The 17,938-nt window shown below is 40.0% G+C and overlaps 2 protein-coding genes and 2 long non-coding RNA genes across 9 annotated transcripts in view; 2 read left to right on the forward strand and 2 right to left on the reverse strand.

Annotated features, from left to right (window-relative positions):
* Window positions 1-234: 234 nt before the first annotated feature.
* Window positions 235-5,733, forward strand: LOC111347184 (tauropine dehydrogenase). 3 transcript variants are annotated; one of them, XM_088732755.1, is made up of 4 exons: window positions 235-392; window positions 1,722-2,250; window positions 2,949-3,314; window positions 3,795-5,733. In XM_088732755.1, exons 2-4 carry the CDS (start codon window positions 1,732-1,734, stop codon window positions 4,170-4,172), a joined length of 1,263 nt encoding a protein of 420 aa, XP_088588881.1. In that variant the 5' UTR covers window positions 235-392; window positions 1,722-1,731; the 3' UTR covers window positions 4,173-5,733. The 3 variants fall into 3 exon arrangements, with proteins under 3 accessions (XP_088588881.1, XP_088588879.1, XP_088588880.1); XM_088732753.1 differs by having other exon boundaries at window positions 249-392; window positions 1,632-2,250; XM_088732754.1 differs by having other exon boundaries at window positions 251-392; window positions 1,632-2,250; window positions 2,949-3,254.
* Window positions 5,734-7,285: 1,552 nt separating this feature from the next.
* Window positions 7,286-17,938, forward strand: part of LOC111347186 (uncharacterized) — a 32,932-nt gene continuing 22,279 nt past the window's right edge. The window contains exons 1-4 of one of the 4 annotated variants that reach the window (XM_088732751.1): window positions 7,286-7,343; window positions 7,479-7,524; window positions 13,915-14,017; window positions 16,625-16,741. In XM_088732751.1, the coding sequence (XP_088588877.1) occupies window positions 13,927-14,017; window positions 16,625-16,741 (208 nt within the window). In that variant the 5' untranslated portion in view covers window positions 7,286-7,343; window positions 7,479-7,524; window positions 13,915-13,926. Of the gene's footprint in view, window positions 7,525-9,928; window positions 10,209-13,914; window positions 14,018-16,624; window positions 16,742-17,938 lie in introns of all 4 variants that reach the window. The other 3 variants (XM_088732750.1, XM_088732749.1, XM_088732752.1) reach the window with 3 other exon arrangements.
* LOC148724134 (uncharacterized) lies at window positions 8,930-10,052 on the reverse strand. The gene is made up of 2 exons (XR_015991564.1): window positions 9,912-10,052; window positions 8,930-9,386 (listed from the first exon to the last, which is right to left on the reverse strand). It is a non-coding gene; the product is annotated as an uncharacterized LOC148724134 (long non-coding RNA).
* LOC148724135 (uncharacterized) lies at window positions 15,176-16,567 on the reverse strand. The gene is made up of 3 exons (XR_015991563.1): window positions 15,708-16,567; window positions 15,597-15,624; window positions 15,176-15,230 (listed from the first exon to the last, which is right to left on the reverse strand). It is a non-coding gene; the product is annotated as an uncharacterized LOC148724135 (long non-coding RNA).

The following is a 17,938-nucleotide window of genomic DNA, read 5'->3' on the forward strand; positions in this document are numbered from 1 at the left end:
GGGGCTCTGTAGTACTCAATTGATCCCCCTAATTGGCTATCAATTTTCTCAACCCCACCCCTCCTTATACTCTGTAACGACGGCTGATTCCCCCCTGTTCCCTCTGTAAACCCTGTGATCCCAAAAAAATCCTCAAATCCCTCCTCTAGGCGATGAATTACTGGTCCCTCGAGTCGTATTCTTTCATTTTAAGCTAGCGTGACTGACTGTGCTTCATGTCGTGACTTCACGATTTGTGTACACGATATCCCGTGAGACCCCTCGTTTCCACTCATGGTTCGTGCGTGCCGCTTATCATAACCTCCGAGTCACAACCTGAAGTAACTTCATTACAAGTTACGGAGTTCTCTGCGCTTTTCAGCTGTTGCTGTACAAAGCAATTTGATCCTGAGGTTAGTAGGTCTGACAGTGGACATATTAGTTCTAAGGGTACGTTCTAATGGGGATCAGTTCGTTCATCCTTCGCCGGAAGGAAAAAACATCCGTTGTTAGAAAGTTAGTCGGATTCGTCTGTTTAGTCAGTAGTCTGAAGGAGAGGCAATGGGTTTGCAGATTGGCTTGTTTAGTCCTAGAGAAACAATTAGATTTAGAATTTTTGACAAAAATTCAGTGGACTGATTCAAAAGTTTACTCCGGATCCCCGATTGTGTCACGGTTTCAAATTTTAGATTGTGGATCGCATCTTCTAATAATGGACTTCGATAGGCCTTCGTCGGTATCAGTGTTAATGTTTTGTCGGCTTCTTCTCTAGCTCCTAAATTCGTAGTTACGTTTTCATACTAAGAGAAAAGTAAAAAGCCTTTCCTAAATTGAACACAATGGCATAGCAATTCAGTTGTAATGCTGTAACGCAACTTAAGGTAAAATCGTAATACTTAGGAAAAGGACAGAACAGATGTCCACACTCATCCGAAGTACTTTCTTTTCACTTAATATTATTGAAATACCCGTGTCTATATATCAAGAGAAAATTATTACTTCCGATCGATGAATTGGGCCGAGAACTAACGCGTATCGTTTTATTTGCATACCGTTTTTGTGTCGTAAACGATCAATTTCAAATTACATATGCATACAACACAAACTGCAATGAACCATAGTCGGCTTATAAGCGCCCACTATGAAACAGTCTAAGAATGTGAAGATATGTACATACTAAAGTTGCGTATTTCCTACAGGCCCGTTTATATATCAGTAGTTGCGCTATTTTCTCTAGCATTGATACAGCTATTCACAGCTATCGAGATAGAAAAACCAAACGCCTCCAAATGGTGAAATGTGAAATGTCACGAAATCACACTACGTGATATTTTCATTACTGCCATCACCCACACGATTAATTATTACACGGCCGTCTGTAGTTACTGCGTTAGAACCATTTATCGTTTATGGAGAATCTTCACGGGTTTGATGTTGTAAACACAAGGTTAAGTGTATGATTTAATCTGTCAGGAATCTTCTGATTTCTTCTAACACAAGAGATTTTCCCGATGATATTCACGTTCAAACGACCCACAGATTCGACTCACTTAACTATTTTAATGTCCCAAAACCAAAACTCGCTCAATCACACGTCGCCTCGCACATGGTTATTTTTTCTTAAATCCTAATCTTACCTCACGTCATTACAGCTAATCAATGGGTAACGAGAACAAAAGGAACAAAGTTCACTTCCACAGCGTGACAGTCACGCAGTCCATTTCTCAACACTCATTTTTCAGAAAAAAAGTTATGACAGACAGCATCAAGCTTCTGATCTGTGGAAGTGGCAATGGAGCCCATGCCTTCGCAGGCATCGCCTCTTCGCATACGGCAACTGAAGTTAGAGTGCTCAGTTTGTATCAAGACGAAGCTGAACGATGGAGCAAAATCATGCAGACCGCTGATCTGGAGATCACCTGCCATCGCCGCGACCAAGAACCGAGCGTCATTAGGTCCAAGCCGGCTTTGATTACTAAAAACCCAGAGGAAGCTGTGCGTGGTGTTGACATTGTAGCTTTTGTGCTGCCAGCATTTGCTCATCAGGTGTTTCTGGAGGCGCTTAAGCCGTATATCGAGCCTGGTGTGATAATTGTTGGTCTTCCCGGGGCCTCAGGACTAGAATTCCAGGTTCGAGGAATCTTGGGAGAAAAAGCGAATACGTGCACAGTGATGAATTTTGAGTCGCTGCCTTGGGCGTGTCGCTTGGGTGAATTTGGCAAGAAATGTGATGTTCTTGGGACCAAGGATTCAATGGTAGGAGCTATGCAGGTAAGCAGGCCCATTTAATAACATATATAGATATACGATGTATAAATAGGATTTCTCTTCATCGCCGCTACCAAGGCATAAGCGGCTGAAAGTGTGATTTCTCGAGTTCGAATCCCACCAATCTTGCGCGCCATACCTCTCCTTCCCCTATACCATACACCCCCTTTTTTATACTCTGCGTGCGTTCGTTAGAACATTCCAAAAGTACTACTAACAGCTAACTTTCCAATGTGGATGAAAGTCTGCTAAAAAATTCCCAAATAGTTAAAACTTGGCGAACCGAATAACAGAAGTAAGCAAATATTTCAATGGAACTCGAAGCCTATTTGAAATGCCTCTCATCCGAGAATAAATATGTCTATGTAGCTTACATTGTAGGATTTTTCAAGTCGACTGTCAACAGAGCATAAAAAGCTGGCTTGATGCTCTCACTCATACATATTACTCTTAATACTGTCTAATAGTGGAGTGATAAAACACGTGACCTCACGGATCACTTGAATCCATAACAATTGCTTTTGACGGACCAAAGACTGGTCTTGGCATAGCCGCGTTCAGTTCTTTGTGCTTTGCTAGATTATCTCTCCCAGATATATCTAACAAGAAGTAAAGATACAAAAGCACAAAGCAATTGGGCTTCAAAGGTATTCCCAATAAAGCATGCTCTAAAACTGTTCTTTATTATCATTATTCGTTAGGTCGGAAGAGATGCAGCACCAAAGAAAGACCCTGTTACTACCCTACAGAGTCTGATCGGCGACCACCCTCGTTTGAAGGTCTCCGGGCACCTTATTGGCATGACTCTTATGAACCCTAACGCGTATGCACATCCGTCAATCATGTTTGCTCAATGGGAAGGGTGGGACGGGAAACCTCTGGACGAAGCGCCCCTGTTTTACACGGGGCTGAGTGAATTAGCAGCAGAAGTCTTGTCGAGTGCCTCCGACGAAGTTTTAAAAGTTAGCAAGGCTGTTAGTGAAAAATCTGGTGTGGACACATCACAGGTAAAGAAAGGGAAGAAGAAGAAGAAGAGGTGTTATCATAGGTACACGGGAAAAGCCGGTGTAAGAAGCTACTTGAAGAATTTCTTTACGGCTGATCGTGGAGCATCAAATTTTATGCGCATTTTCTTCCTGCATGATTTTATTTTTCAAACTCATCACTTTCGACCCCTCCATTTTGTTGTTGCTGTTATGATCGGTTTCTGAGTGATAGAAACTATGGTGTATACCCATTGTCTAGTTTTTCAACTACTTACGATCCTCCTAATCTATTAGCCATCATTTAACTAACTTCTGATCAGCCCAGTGTCTTTAATTTCCTTAACCATTGCAAAGAAAAGACGCCTTCAAAGGTATGACAGTCGTTCTTCTGCCAAAACGGAACATGATATCGCGCGAAAGCATATTACGTCAGCAACAAGGAGATGAAATAGTTTCTTCTTCAGTGAAATATGTATGCCGGTGCATGAAATTCGTGGTTACTAAAAAGCGATTAGCGAGGAGAAATCTCTTTTGATGAGTTTGTTTCTTTCTCCGCTTCAGGTAACGAGCATCTATGATCTTCTTGTCAAGTTTTATTCTCACGAAATGTCCGATACTTCGAGCCTACGATCTTGTTTTTGCACAAACGCCGCTTACCAGGGTCTGAAGCATCCGATGAAAGAACACAACAAACATTCCTTCGTACCAGACTTCTCTCATCGTTATCTGACAGAGGATGTGCCGTATGGACTGGCGGTTATCCGGGGTATCGCAGAAATCGTACAAGTGGACACGCCTACCATAGACAAAATTCTTCTATGGGCTCAAGAGAAAATGGGAAAAGAGTACCTTGTCGGGTCTAAACTTCAAGGTAAAGATGTTCTTTCTACGCGAGCACCTCAAAGTTATGGACTGACCTCTTTGGACGCTATTTTGTAGCTTTTAGAAGGTGTCCGTAAGTCAAGCCTGGTCAATAAATTATGAAATGGAAAACTAAGACAGGTAACCTTTATCACTGGTTTTAACGTTCCGTGATAAGCAGAAAATTTTTTAGGAAAAGTCTGCCAGAGGTTGCTTTGAATTTGGAACGATTTCTTTTAAAATTATTTTTAGTTTTGTTTCACTAACGATACAGATCGCTCACGGTTTAAGTGATTTCGCCAGCGTCTCAAGTCCGTTGGCTGAACGTATAATAAGTCATTTCTCTAACGTTTTAGGTAATTTCACTACCGTCTCTTTCTGGTTTTGTTTCCTCAGAAATAGCAACATTCGAAATGTTGTACCGTAAACATACTTATAAGATCGGCCAAAATTGGCCTGGGATCGATCTGCTCAAATCGTCTCATATCCACTTTGTCGATGTATCAAATCGAATTCAATTTGTCTTGAGTGGACTTGTATCAAATTGACTTTCAGTTTCTACTGAAACTACCTAACTTCTCAACGACTTCGATCAGTTTCGGTCGATTAGAAGTCGATCAAGTTCTGCCGATGGAATCATTAAACGTTTTGTAATACATCACCTGAACGAGCGATGAGACGCTAGCGAATTGCCCTGAGGAGTTGGCGAAACGACCTAAGATGTTAGCGAACTGGCCCCGGTTGTTCGAAGGATGGAAAACGCAATACACTGGATAAATCGCTATCCGGTGGATAGCGTAGTACGTTTTGGTAACACTTATCCGCTGGATAGCGATTTATCCGTGGGATAGCGCTATCCGCTCAATGAACAACCGGAGCCTGGTCGTTAGTGAAAAGACTTGTAAGAAAAACGACCGGTTCTTAAGAGGTAGTAATATTATCATGACTCTTAGCACTCAGACAATAGGAATACTTCGTCCAAAATTAAGGAAATTAAACAACTGGCTGGCCTGCACGCCCGTTATGCAGCTCTTTCAAATGGTACTGAAACGTCATGGCCACCAAAACCTGCTCAACTATGCAAGAGTGTAGTCAATATTCCAGCAAAACAAGATGATTTTCTCTCAACACTCTCTTTAATGGCAACACCGTTGCCACCGAAGAGGAGGAAAATGCCTAATGACGAATTCTCTGAGGCACGCCGAGGAAGATGGGGCTGACGAAGATTAAAAAACCAAAAAGGAATCATCCATTAAGCTATAGACTTACAGTTGAGACACTTATGAAATCATTATTACTCCTTGTGAATTAGGATCTCTACATTAAGCAAATTAATGAACATTAAGTTCTCTTTTTTTTTATATATTTCTCTTTAATTTGCACCCTTCTTAGATGTAAGGGAGTGTTTGAAGATTGAAGGATAGGTATTTTTACTTACAACGTACAATTTCACTTTATTAATTACGTGTTCGAATAATCGTGTTTTGATATCCAAGATGGCGTAAGGATATTTAAAATGAAGATATGTTATCTTTGTAGCCATGGCATCTAACTTAATTATTGGCTGTAAATCTGTTATTGTTGTCTACTTCCATTTAGTGAAAATTCTTCGAGATCAGACATTAAAAATATTCCAGAATTTTATGCTTATTTATATATTTAACGTTACCATGGAAAAAGATTGTTGAAACTCAAATTATTTTGAACTCAGAAGTTCAAGAACTCATCTGGAAAAAACCCCTGTCTTTGTCACACTTAATGTATCCTTAAGAATATTAAACGCGCTTGAAAAGAATAGCGCTATGCAGTTATAGTTTGTTTTCTGGCAATTCTGTAGAAAGGAGTGACGTCACTTGATCTCGTAATAATACGTGTTCAGCTACCCGTTAGGCGCTGCTATCACACATAATATTAAACTAGAGTAATCGTAGTTTTCAAAAATGCATGATAGCATTACTTCCCCCGACTAGTACTGAAAGGTCATTTTGGGGTTCCTGGCCCATGGACTACAACTGTTCGAGTCGGACACAAAAAATGGCCAATACGCGACTTTGCTAATACTGCTAATACTAATGAATGCTGGGATTGGCCGAGTCAGCACTAGGTCGTTCAAGGGGCATGTTGTTTCGCGCAATTCTCTTAAAAGTTGTGTATTTGTAAACCTTTTTTCTTTCCTTGATGGGCCGACTCTTTGATCTGGGTGGGAATGTGAAAGAGACCGTAAACATCCCAAAAGGTACAAAATTTTAACGAAAACCTTTTATTTCTAATTTGTGGGTTCCATACCGATCAAGGCAGACGTTTTGAAGCTCAATTGAAACTACATATTCCACGAGTAATTAAAATTTAAGCCTAAAAGCGACGGAATTAGCAATGGAGTAACAAAAAATGTAATTCTCAAAAGCGCAGACTACTTTTTTAAAACATTTGTGAAGCTTTTTGAGACTTCGCCACAAAAAAGATCGAGGCTACGTGAAGCGGAAAGGAACAGAAGGTGTAACAACTTCCCAAAGACCTCTGTGCGAACCTATGAATTGGAAACAAAAGGTTTTCGTTAAAATTGTGTACCTTTCGGGATGTCTACGGTCATTTTCACAGTTCCACACAGATAAATTATCACTTCGATCCATCATAAAAGGGAATAAGGTTTGCAAACAGACAAATTTAAAGAAATGTCCGAAACCAGTCGCTAGACATTTTAATTTACCTAATCATTCTAGGCAACATATGGCAATCTGCGGTCTTTCCTTACACTTAGGTAGCACGGAAAGTCGTAAAACTCTTGAACAAAAGCTCATCTTTCAAACCGGCAGTCTAAATCCCACAGGGATCAACGAACGCTTTTCATTCCACTAATTTATTCGTGTTTTTCTCGTTGCCATGTTCCCACCAATAACGTAGCTCCATTTTCTGCCTTTAAAAGCACACACAACCCACAATTCCTCTATTCGCTCCGACGAAGGGCTAACGCTCGAAACGTCAGCTTTTGTAATCGTTACGGTGGCCAATTTACCATTTCAACTTTGTTGATATATCCAAATTTAAAGAAACTTGCGAAGCTTTTTTAGCTCTGCATCTCATACAACAACAATACAGATCTAGGCCACGAGAAACAACAGGCCCCGAGAGCGACCTGGTACTGGCTCGGCCAAGTCCAGCATTCATTTTGACCCCAACCAAGTTGCGTATCGTAGATTTATTCAAAGTAGGCCTCTTCCGCTTGGCTTGAACACTAAAATCAAGATGGAGGTATAAAGAGAAGCGTGTGTTACACCTCGTGAATTATTCTGCCTGCATTCTGCCCTAGAGACATCGAATGATGAGAAATATTGTATTTGCCTAAAATTCTTCAGTTTACTTAAAAAATTTACTGTACTCCACCAGTTGACTGACAGTGGAATTGACATTACCTCCTGTCGAAAGATACCTGGTAAGCGAATCTTTTTTCCTGTTTAAAAATTTTTGTTGGTACCACGACTAAGTTTAACACTCTAGGGCTGTAAATCATAGTCGCCCTCACGGCGAATTCAAGGAAACAATGGTTAGAGAACCGATACAATCCTCCGATCGACCAAAGCTGTAATTGGAGAACGTGATGAATCAGTGACACGGCTTATTGGAGCCCACCGTACTCAATAGCTCTATCCCGATTTCGCGGCGAATGAAAAGGAGTTTAAGCTGCCCTAAATTTGTAAGCCCGTAACAACAAAACGAAATCGCCGAACCGACAAAAAAGAAAACTGTTACGGTATTAGCAAAACGTCCAAAACAAAACTACGTCAAGCGAGTGAAGGATACAGGATATCAACCAAAAATCATTAACCGTTTCATTCAGAGCTTGATTCCCTCCCCCATCGGAAATTAATTCTCCAATAGGGTACAACAATAATGTCCTACGAAGACTGAAAATTCGTTATCCGCACCAAGGGCAACTGAAACTATTATTACTATTTGACTCCTAATATGTATCGTCAGGGCAGAAAACCAACGACACCCACTGAGCAAAACGAATCTTTCTCTGAAATCTCTCAGTAACCTTACGTTTTTTTCTCATATATGCGTGTTCTGTCTGGTAAGATTTTTTCGAGGGGTAAGGCAGGTGGATTGGGCGGTTTCGATAGTAGAAAGGGGAGGCTTAATGTATCACGGTTCAACCAGCAAAGGTTTACTTACAGTTGTAACGAGACGAATAAAAAAGCTTCAATCAAAAATTAAACTCTGATCGTTTGATGTAGTTCTCTGGCGTAATAGTCATTTGTACAAAATTTTAACTAGAGAGTCATATGCGTTTAAGAGACATACCTAAGGTAAGCATGAAACAACTGAATCTCTTCGGTCGTATCGATCAGATCTGGTTTTGGTTTTGGTTTTGGCTTTTGATTTTTCTCGCGGCCGATTCGGTGTACCAAAATAGAATTTCGGTAAATGACCACCATGATTATGTTCAGCTGTAAAGTAGTTGATGATTTAAGCATAGAAATTTTGAAGGAAAAAATTAAATTATCCGACAAACTGTTTTGGATCTGTGCGATCATAAATACATATTGAATTGTTAAATTAAGAAAAAAACTTACGCTAAACTCTACTATAGACTTAAGTACAGACAACTACTAACCGAAGTCTTAAGTATTAAAGTCACACGAACTCCGAAACATTTGAAAGTTTGGACTGTGTGAGTTCACAACCTTTCCCGGGCGAAAAGATTAGAATTAATAGACTTTTGAACAGTGAGCTGAAGGAGCCTACAAAGCTTCAAACAACTAAGTATCCTGAGCTAGATTAGCATTTATATCGCAATGGCTCAAGCAAACGGAACAAGGTGAGAGTAGAAAAACTCCTTGGACTGAAATTTTAATGATTGTTCGAGCTAGATTCTGTGTTAAAATCATTTATCAAAAAAACAATATTACCATTTAGTACTTCCCTCACAAGCAAAAATGCAAAAGACCTTGCATGCATGCGCGCTTCCTATTGGTCCGATAGAAACAAAGGAACAATGCTTGTCAATTAAAACAAAGGAAACAGTTTTGCATTCGCATGTTGTGATGCAGAGCCTAATATTGAACGAACTTTTCATTGACTCTGCTTTCAGCCAGCCTTTGATATCACCAAAAACGTTCGGTCAGCTTTTGTGTTGCTTGTGTGTAGACGTCTCCTATTTCCTTTGCTGCAGGCGGAAAAGGGAATTGTGTTCCAGCGTCCCGCTGGCAGGGTATTCAATAAATTAGTAACAGTAGTAGTAAAACTTTCTTTCCACCCGGATTGAAGAGTACTGCATAAGCACTAATATCTCTGAGAAATAAATACAGTGAAAAATATATGTACAATTAATGAAGAAAAAAAAGAAAAACAGAACAAGAAGATGTCTATATGCTTGTAGAGTTACATATTCAATACAGTTCAAATAAAGATTAGGAATTATGGTTCTGTCCTGGTGTACCGGTTCACAAGGGAATTACCATTGTTCTTTCTTTGTTTAGGAGTTATCGGTTAGCTATTGTGTATTGTTTGGTCTTTTGTATTGGCTCTTGTGAACCGGTACACGAGGACAGAACCGGAATTATCAATCTAGCTAGTTTATAAAGTCTAGGCAGTTGTTTTTAAAATAGGTTATGCTAGTGGTTGTTCTTTAGCCATCACTTAACATATTCCATAATTTGGGCGCAAGAAATTTGAAGGAGTTTTTCCCATAAGATGTAGTGTTTACACGTGGTAACCGCAACTCGAAATAATATCACGCACCACGACATAACATCTTTCCCACGCTCTCCAACCCTTCCAGCAGCGTGTTTATTTTTACCTTGCTTGGCCACTAACCTTTATTTGTACGACAGTTTTACTTTCATCTTGAGCTGGTTCACGTACGATCGCTGGTCTAACTGGAGAAACGTTGGGAGTAACGTCAAATATGAGATTAACATTTTTCACTGCTGTTGAAGAATGAATCGAGCCACAAACGTTGGACGACACCTCTCAAAGAATTCTCTTCTCAGGAGAAACAGACTCTTCTGCAGTTGAATGATGAACCTGTACCGCCTTTTTCTCGATAGAAAGCCCTGCTTTACACGCAAGCTTTGGAACTGTAGCTTTGAATAATTTCTTCGTCAAGTTCTCGTAAGTTGTGCGGAGTCCACGCCGCTTTTGTAGTTTTCTCAGACACTGTTTACAAATATGATGTGATGTATCACTCACAGTAAATTGTAAAGAAATAATAGAAAGATTTCCTCGTACACATTAAATTTTCCTTGGTCTCGCACAATATTTCGATCTCCTTTTCGATAGTGATGTAAAACACAGCACACAATTGCACGTGTTTTTGTTTGTTTTGGCTAGAAAATTTTACTTACAATGATCACCGCATAAATTATCAGACCAATTAAACATTATCAATCTACCAATTAATATATTATATAATATATTAGTCAAACAATTGGTATCGTGTCAGTCTATCACAGCCTGTTCCCAAGATCTTGGGAACCCAGCAGAACGCTGAAACACGATTAGCGACATTTAGCGTCGGCGTTATGTAGACGTCCCTTTTCCGCGTGCAACAAAGGAATTAGGAGACGTCCGCACGTGGGCAACTTTCTAGCAGACACCACTAGCCCATCGAATGCCTGATGTCATAGAAGTGAATACTGACCAGCTTCTCTGCTTTATCACAGCAGCTAGGGAATGAACCAGATATCCTTATTCTGAATATACAACATTGTTAAGGTGTCTATGCGCTACAAATTCAAAGAACTAAATGTCCAAAATGTTGAAAAAACCAAAACGCATTTTAAAGCGTCTAAAAAAGTAGGATTTATCTCAAGGTTTATCTGAAGCTTGTCAGTTAGGCCAATCATGTGCGTGATTAGACGCACCTTAATCGTGATTAAACTCTGTAGTGCGGCGACAGCCAATGTCAGAACAGTTAGGTAGACCACGCTTCCAGATTGAGGATCCTCGTCCAAGGAGAAGGTGGGCACACAAATTCATAGACGTTTCCATTAAAAAATAAAACAAGGATTGATTTTTCTAATTTTCTGCTCATCAGTATTTGGCAGCCTTGTGCGTTGTTCGCCATGACAGATTTTCCTATCTCCTTTTGTAGCTTGCTGAATCGCGATTCACAATAGCCCTATCTTAAATCATGATTAATAGGACTTAATCACGATTGCAATCTCAGTGGTGCGACCGCAGCTAGGGTTACCTAACAAAAGATGTGTGATGTCTTATTTCATCGATCCATATCAAGTCTATCTCCTGCCAGTCAAAACCCCGATCAAAACCTAATCACAGCCGTTCGAGAACAGTACGTACATTTCCAAAACAAATAAAAAAGCCGGAAATTCATCACGCAAAACAAAATGGTTCGCGAATCACGTTAAATTCAGCTCTTAATTTACGGGTCACGTTTGAATAAAAAAATTCGCTCACGTGGAAATGAAAAGATCTTATTATCTTCAATCACGATTCACGAAAGAAAAAAAAAAGTCAAATTACGATTCACGAAAAAAATGGCCCACTCACGCTTCACGCAAAAAGTATAAGTGACCCTCAAGAGAAAACTTGACTTAGACGATTAGCAGTCTGTTCAAGTCCACTCCAGCTGGAGAAGAGAAGATGCCGTTAGAAATATAATCCTTCGAAAAGTCCATGAAGCATGGCAAGAAATCCCAGTGAAGATGTCAATTTACTTTTTAAAGAATTTCGAAATTTGTAACGCTTTGATAGCACAGAAGACGACGACATTTACTTTAGAGAGGTGCAAGAACTTGAAGACGACTCAAGAGATTGTGAATTCGAGACAGACGGTAAAGACGAGAGTGGCGCAGATGGCGAGTAAACTGTTTATCAGTTGAAAGCTCTTTACTTAACGGCTCCTTGAGGAGCCACCAAATCTTTTAAAGCTCAGTAACTAATTCCTGTTTATAATTTTGATTCTTATTTGAGGTTTCTTGGTGAGGTGATTGCCTTTGTTTCTAGCTCGGCACTTCCCATTGAGAACACAAAATCGCTCACACTCTCGGCCGTAAGCCGAACCCATCAACTCTGACTTTTTCTGACACATTCAAACCCACGTTTCTGGAAAAATCGTTTGGCCTATGGGTAAATAATTGCGGTAATTTTGTAACATACATCGTCGTGCGTCTGGTATAAGCTATCGATGGTTTACAGCAATTAATGTATGCCGGATTGTTGTTTCCGTTCTATGGTAATGATTTCATGGCATAGGTAAAATATGGACTGGACTGGACCATTTTTTGGGCCATTTTATAAGAGGGGAGGCACACCTTTAGTACTCAGGGAGGGGTGGGTGCAGTCGACAAGTACTGAGGGAGGGGTGGGGGAAGATTGTTATTACTCAGGAAGGGGTGGTAGGTGGTTGTAATTGTAAACACTACTGGTTAATGGAGCTTTTACTCGATCGTAATAATCATTTTAATCGGTTTTTCGACTGACTTCTTCTACATCAACATTTTGCGCTGGGCCGCGGCGTTTCTTTAATTTTTTAGCCATGCGAAAGCGAAACTGCCACGTAAACACTGGACTTTAATTCTTATTGAAAATATCGCGTTTACGATCCTCCACTGTTGAGTTACCAGTCTGGCATAGGTTATGCGTGTGCCTTTTGAGTCGACTTGCGCACCATCAGTTTTCCTTTGTGTAATTACCAGATTTATCTATCTTTCTTTTGTCATTGATGTTATCAGACGAGATCACAGAATTTCCGTTCCGTGGCCCTTGACTTTAGCCGCAAATATAAGCGCTATCGCAATTTTAACGTTTGTACGTTTACTATATGAAATCATTTTTTGTACAATCGTACAAAGCAATATTCTCTCAGATGTCTCGTTAACACAGACCCCGAAAACGCAGAGCGCAGAGCACAGACCGCACACCTCGAAAACGCACTCCTCGAAAAAACGTGTATACAGTGTGTAAGTACCAGTATCTCTCTTCCTTTTGTCATTGATGTTATCAGACGAGATCTCGGAATTTCCGTTATGAGAAAGCGAATCTGCCGTGTAAACACTGGAATTTAATTTATATTAAAAATACTGCGTTCAAGATCCTCCATTGTTGAGTTATCCGTGTGCCTTTTGAGTCAACTTGTGTGCACTATCAGTTGCTTCACGTTTTCCTTTGTGTATACAGTATGTTATTACTGAATTTATCTATCTTCCTTTTGTCAGTGATCTTATCAGACAAGATCACAGAATTTCGCACTACACCGTAATACCTATTTAAACAAGAGTGTTTTTGTCGAGGAACTATCGGCTGATAGTTGCCCCGCGGAAATTTTATGCCCTTAAAACAAATAGAAAGAAAAATAAATCTGGTAATTACACAAAGGAAAACTGATGGTGCACAAGTCGACTCAAAAGGCACACGCATAACCTACGCCAGACTGGTAACTCAACAGTGGAGGATCGTAAACGCGATATTTTCAATAAGAATTAAAGTCCAGTGTTTACGTGGCAGTTTCGCTTTCGCATGGCTAAAAAATTAAAGAAATGCCGCAGCCCAGCGCAAAATGTTGATATAGGAGAAGTCAGTCGAAAAACCGATTAAAATAATTATTACGATCGAGTAAAAGCTCCATTAACCACTATTGTTTAAAATTACAACCACCTACCACCCCTTCCTGAATAATAACACTCTTCCCCACCCCTCCCTCAGTACTTGTCTACTGCACCCACCCCTCCCTGAGTACTAAAGGTGTGCCTTCCCCCTTATAAAATAGTCCAAAAAATTGTCCAAAAAATCGTCCAAAAAATAGTCTGGTCCAGTACAGTCCATATTTTACCCTATGCCTGTTTTTATTTCTCAGCCACAGTGCAAAATGGCTGCCGCGACATATCAAGGATCTGTTCCTACAAGAAGGGAAGAGACAGGAAGGCAGCTTCAAACTAGAGTCCTTCACAGCAATCAAGGTAATAGAGTGTAATGTGATTCGCCGGCAGAGGGGTGATGGCTTTTCCGGCCCACGGTTAATTTCTTTCGTTTCGGTTCCAAGACAAATTTTAGGGTTACTTTTTTTTTTGTAACGACTAAAGGTTAAAATTTACCAAAATTACGCCTAACAGCTAATGATTAACTCCATTTAGACCCTCACGTAACTAATGGCTGAAACTTACTCTAGCTACTGATTCATTTTAATTTCACTTTTAAGATCTTTACCTTTAATGAGATTTTAAAAACACCGTTAAACTGGTAATAAATGAATCAAAATAATAAAAACACTCGGAACTGAACACGTTTTCGCTATAATGGCATATCTGAACTGCGGTCAGTGGTCAGTCAGTGGTTCGAATCCCGTACAGGCCTGAATTTGTCTGATTTTCACTATTGCTTAAATTTTGCTTTACTGCGAGGATCGTATACATATCCGTTTCATAAACGCAGTTCAGATATATGTATTTCATATATTAGTTGTATTTGATTTATCATCTTACGGGTTTATGTCGAATTAATTAAATGGCTTGCTTCTAGTTGGCTTGTTAGCTCAATTGATAGAGCGCTACAGTAGTATCGCAGAGGTCAGGGGTTCGAATCCCGTACAGGCCTGAATTTTTTCAGGTCTGATTTTCACTATTGCTTAATTAGTGCTTTCCTGCGAGGATCGTGCATACATGTTTGCTAAACATGTATGCACGATCCCGGGATCCCGCTGTACACCCGGGGAACGGGTGTACAGCGGTAACCCACCTGAGAATTCAAAATGGCGGAGTAAACGATGTTTACAAACACTGATTTTATCGCTAGGTTGCCGCTTGCAGCGAAATTAGACGACTCGCTTTTATTTAACTATTGCCCAGGCGAAGCCACGAAGCCTAGTATTCCAAGGCGAGAATTCGAAGTCAACGTTTCTGCAATGGCTGCCACCATTTGTTCTGACGTCTCTCTTTGTTTTTCCTTCCTGAAATCTGCATCTTTTGGCAGAGTTTGGGTATGTTGGTTGTTTGCATTGCCCAACAGCATTTTTTGCAGATAAGTAGCAAGGAGGAAATATCTTAGATTAACAGAAATGAGCTAGGAAACGTAATAACCAGCCTAGTTATTAAAATTACTACCTGCGGATATCTGCTTACCTTACCGCAAAATAACCATGATCAGGAACATATCTTTGTATCGACCGATAAACTTCTATGTAAACAATAGAGAAATCAAACGTTGACAGAACTTTTAATAACATTTAATTTAACAGGAAAACATCAGTTATGTCTTCAAGAATGTAGGTGTATGAATTCACATTCATGCTAAAGCTTACAATAATATTTACACTGCATCGATCATATTAAAGAGAAAATGATTCCCATAATGGGCGTGAAAGTCATTCAGCTGTTTGCTTTACAACATTATTGACGTTGCTAGGTTGTAACGGTGAAGATATTGGAGGAAAACCTCATTACCTTGCAGTACAATTACTCTATGAATATAAGAATAAATGCCGCGAGCTTGTAGTTCTGAGTTGATTGTTCAAATGTTGTGCATGAATTGTAAGATACTCACCTCTTCGAGGATTTGATTTCTATGCAACCTGCAATGTATGCCAGACAAAAACTAAATTTATGAGGCACTCAACATTTCAAAGTAAAATCCTTCAATTAAACCTACACTTACCGTCCACGCTTTTTGCTCCGACGATCGCATTCAAAGAGCACGTACTCAAACCTAGTTGCCAGATCCTTTTAGTTCCCTTTACGCCGCCATTTTGAATTCTCAGGCGGGTTACCGCTGTACACCCGTTCCCCGTTCCCCGTTACCAGTTTTAGTAACATCCAAAAAAAAACCGCATGTTTTCCCTTTTTCATGAAATCTGACCTTAAATAATCATTAACAAAAAAACAATAACAAGACCTCCAAAATTCTCTTAACAAGATTTTCCGCCTTTTCCAGACGAAATTTCGTTTTAATAGCTTTTAATCATTATTTAAAGTGTTTAAAATTTAAAGGCACCTGTCAAAAAAATTCGCGCCCTATTCTTGTACGTATCCTTATTATTGTACCTGTGTTCTTCGCTGCCCTTGTCCCTTTTCGAGCTGTCCCTACCCCTGTATGAACCCCTGTCGCTATCGCTGTCCGGTGCCCCTTCCCTGCTCTTGTCCTTGTCCTTATCCCTGTCTTTTCCTCTGTCCCCACCCCTGTCCCAACTCTTCGTGCCCCTATCCATACCCCTGTCCCTGTCTCTTTCCCTGAAACTCTCACTGTTCCTGTCCCTATCCCTGTCCCTATCCCTGTCCCTACTCGAGCTTTCCTTTTCCTTGTCCTTGTCCTTGTCCGTGTCCATATCCCTTTTTCCAGCTGTCGCTGTTAGTGTCCCTCCCCTTGTCGCAGTTCCGGTTCCTGTCTCTATTACTATCCCTAACCCTGGCCCTGGCCTTGGCCCTTGCCCTGGCCCTGTTCTTGTCAATATTCCTGTCCGTTTCCCTCTCCACATCGCTTGCTTTGTCCTTGTTACTAGGAATGCGCCTGTCCCAAACCCTGTCTCTATCCTTCTTCCTATCATTGTCTTTATCCTTATTCTTATTTGATCTAAGTATATCCTCAAGATAAACAAATGATGCCAACAAGACAATCGATTGCTTGCACAAAAGCAACAGAGTGCCCCTTGGGGAGTAAGGGCGAGAGGACAGGGAAAGAACAAGAGCTTTTAGGTAAAAATGAAATGGGATTGTTTTTGTTGTTTTAATTGTAGTAATAGCACTGAGAAGAATTAGTAGCATGCGGTAACTAGCATCAGACATAACCGTCATGTCAAGATATTTTCCACATTGTGTAAAATGGTTTCCTCAGGTGAAAAACTTATTGCTTAAGAGCGAATGTTACCAACGGTCAAACATTTGGTGGCAACAGCCAAAAAGTCGATTCCACTCATATTCTCAAGTTGGGTAGGCCTTATATAGAAACAAAGCACTGCATACTTCGTTTGGCTGAATATCGATTTATTTTCGAGAAAATCGATAACAACTGAATTTCGCCAAAATGCCGCTTTTGAAGCCCAAAAATTCAGACGAATCTTGGAGTGTCGCGCCACGAATATGACAACACTTGGACCGATAAAAAGTACCAAATCTTGAAAAACAACATCAGTACATATGTTGACAGCAATTTGAGCAATTCTTGATTGTTTATTTACACAATCTAGTTGAATTTATCCGACCTTCATCTTACATGATTAAAAATAGGTCAAAAGTAACCCGTCTTTTAACTAGCTATGTGGTAAATACAATAATCGACAGAAAATCTGGCTTTTGGAAGGCGAAGTGTGGTTCTTTTCGATCTCCAAAGGATTTTTTGGGGTAATGATTCTGTGCGATTTAATCAAATTTTAAAGTTGGATAAAATGAGCTGATTTGACGGTACCGTCATTTATTGGAAAATGTACACATTCACACGCAAACTCAATTGTTTCGCATTTTACATCCAGTCTACAGCTTATTTAACATAATATCATCTTACTGTCCATATTGAAATATCACAAAAGAGGATTGCAGTCCTAACATTGTTGCATTGCTCCTTCAAGAGAGATATAACAACTTGGCAGGATAGTTAACACCTCCTGATAATGATTGTTTACAAAGAGTATCACGGGGTTTCTCTATTTCCATTTCGTTGATCATGAAATACCTCACAACCGAACCGTGAACTAAATGTAAGCGGAATGTAACTAGTTCAGAAACATGTTTCACATGTGCGGAATAACGCTAATTAACTCAAAATTAGGTCTACTGCAATAAAACGCAAAAATAAAACATCGGACTGTGAAGCACGTGGCTACAGGAACTAAGGTTGTGTGTTACATATACGAAACAGGAGCAAACAATTATCTAACTCCAAACATGATCCAATGT

This window comes from Stylophora pistillata, chromosome 9, assembly GCF_964205215.1.
Source record: "Stylophora pistillata chromosome 9, jaStyPist1.2, whole genome shotgun sequence".
Classification (NCBI taxonomy): domain Eukaryota; kingdom Metazoa; phylum Cnidaria; class Anthozoa; order Scleractinia; family Pocilloporidae; genus Stylophora; species Stylophora pistillata.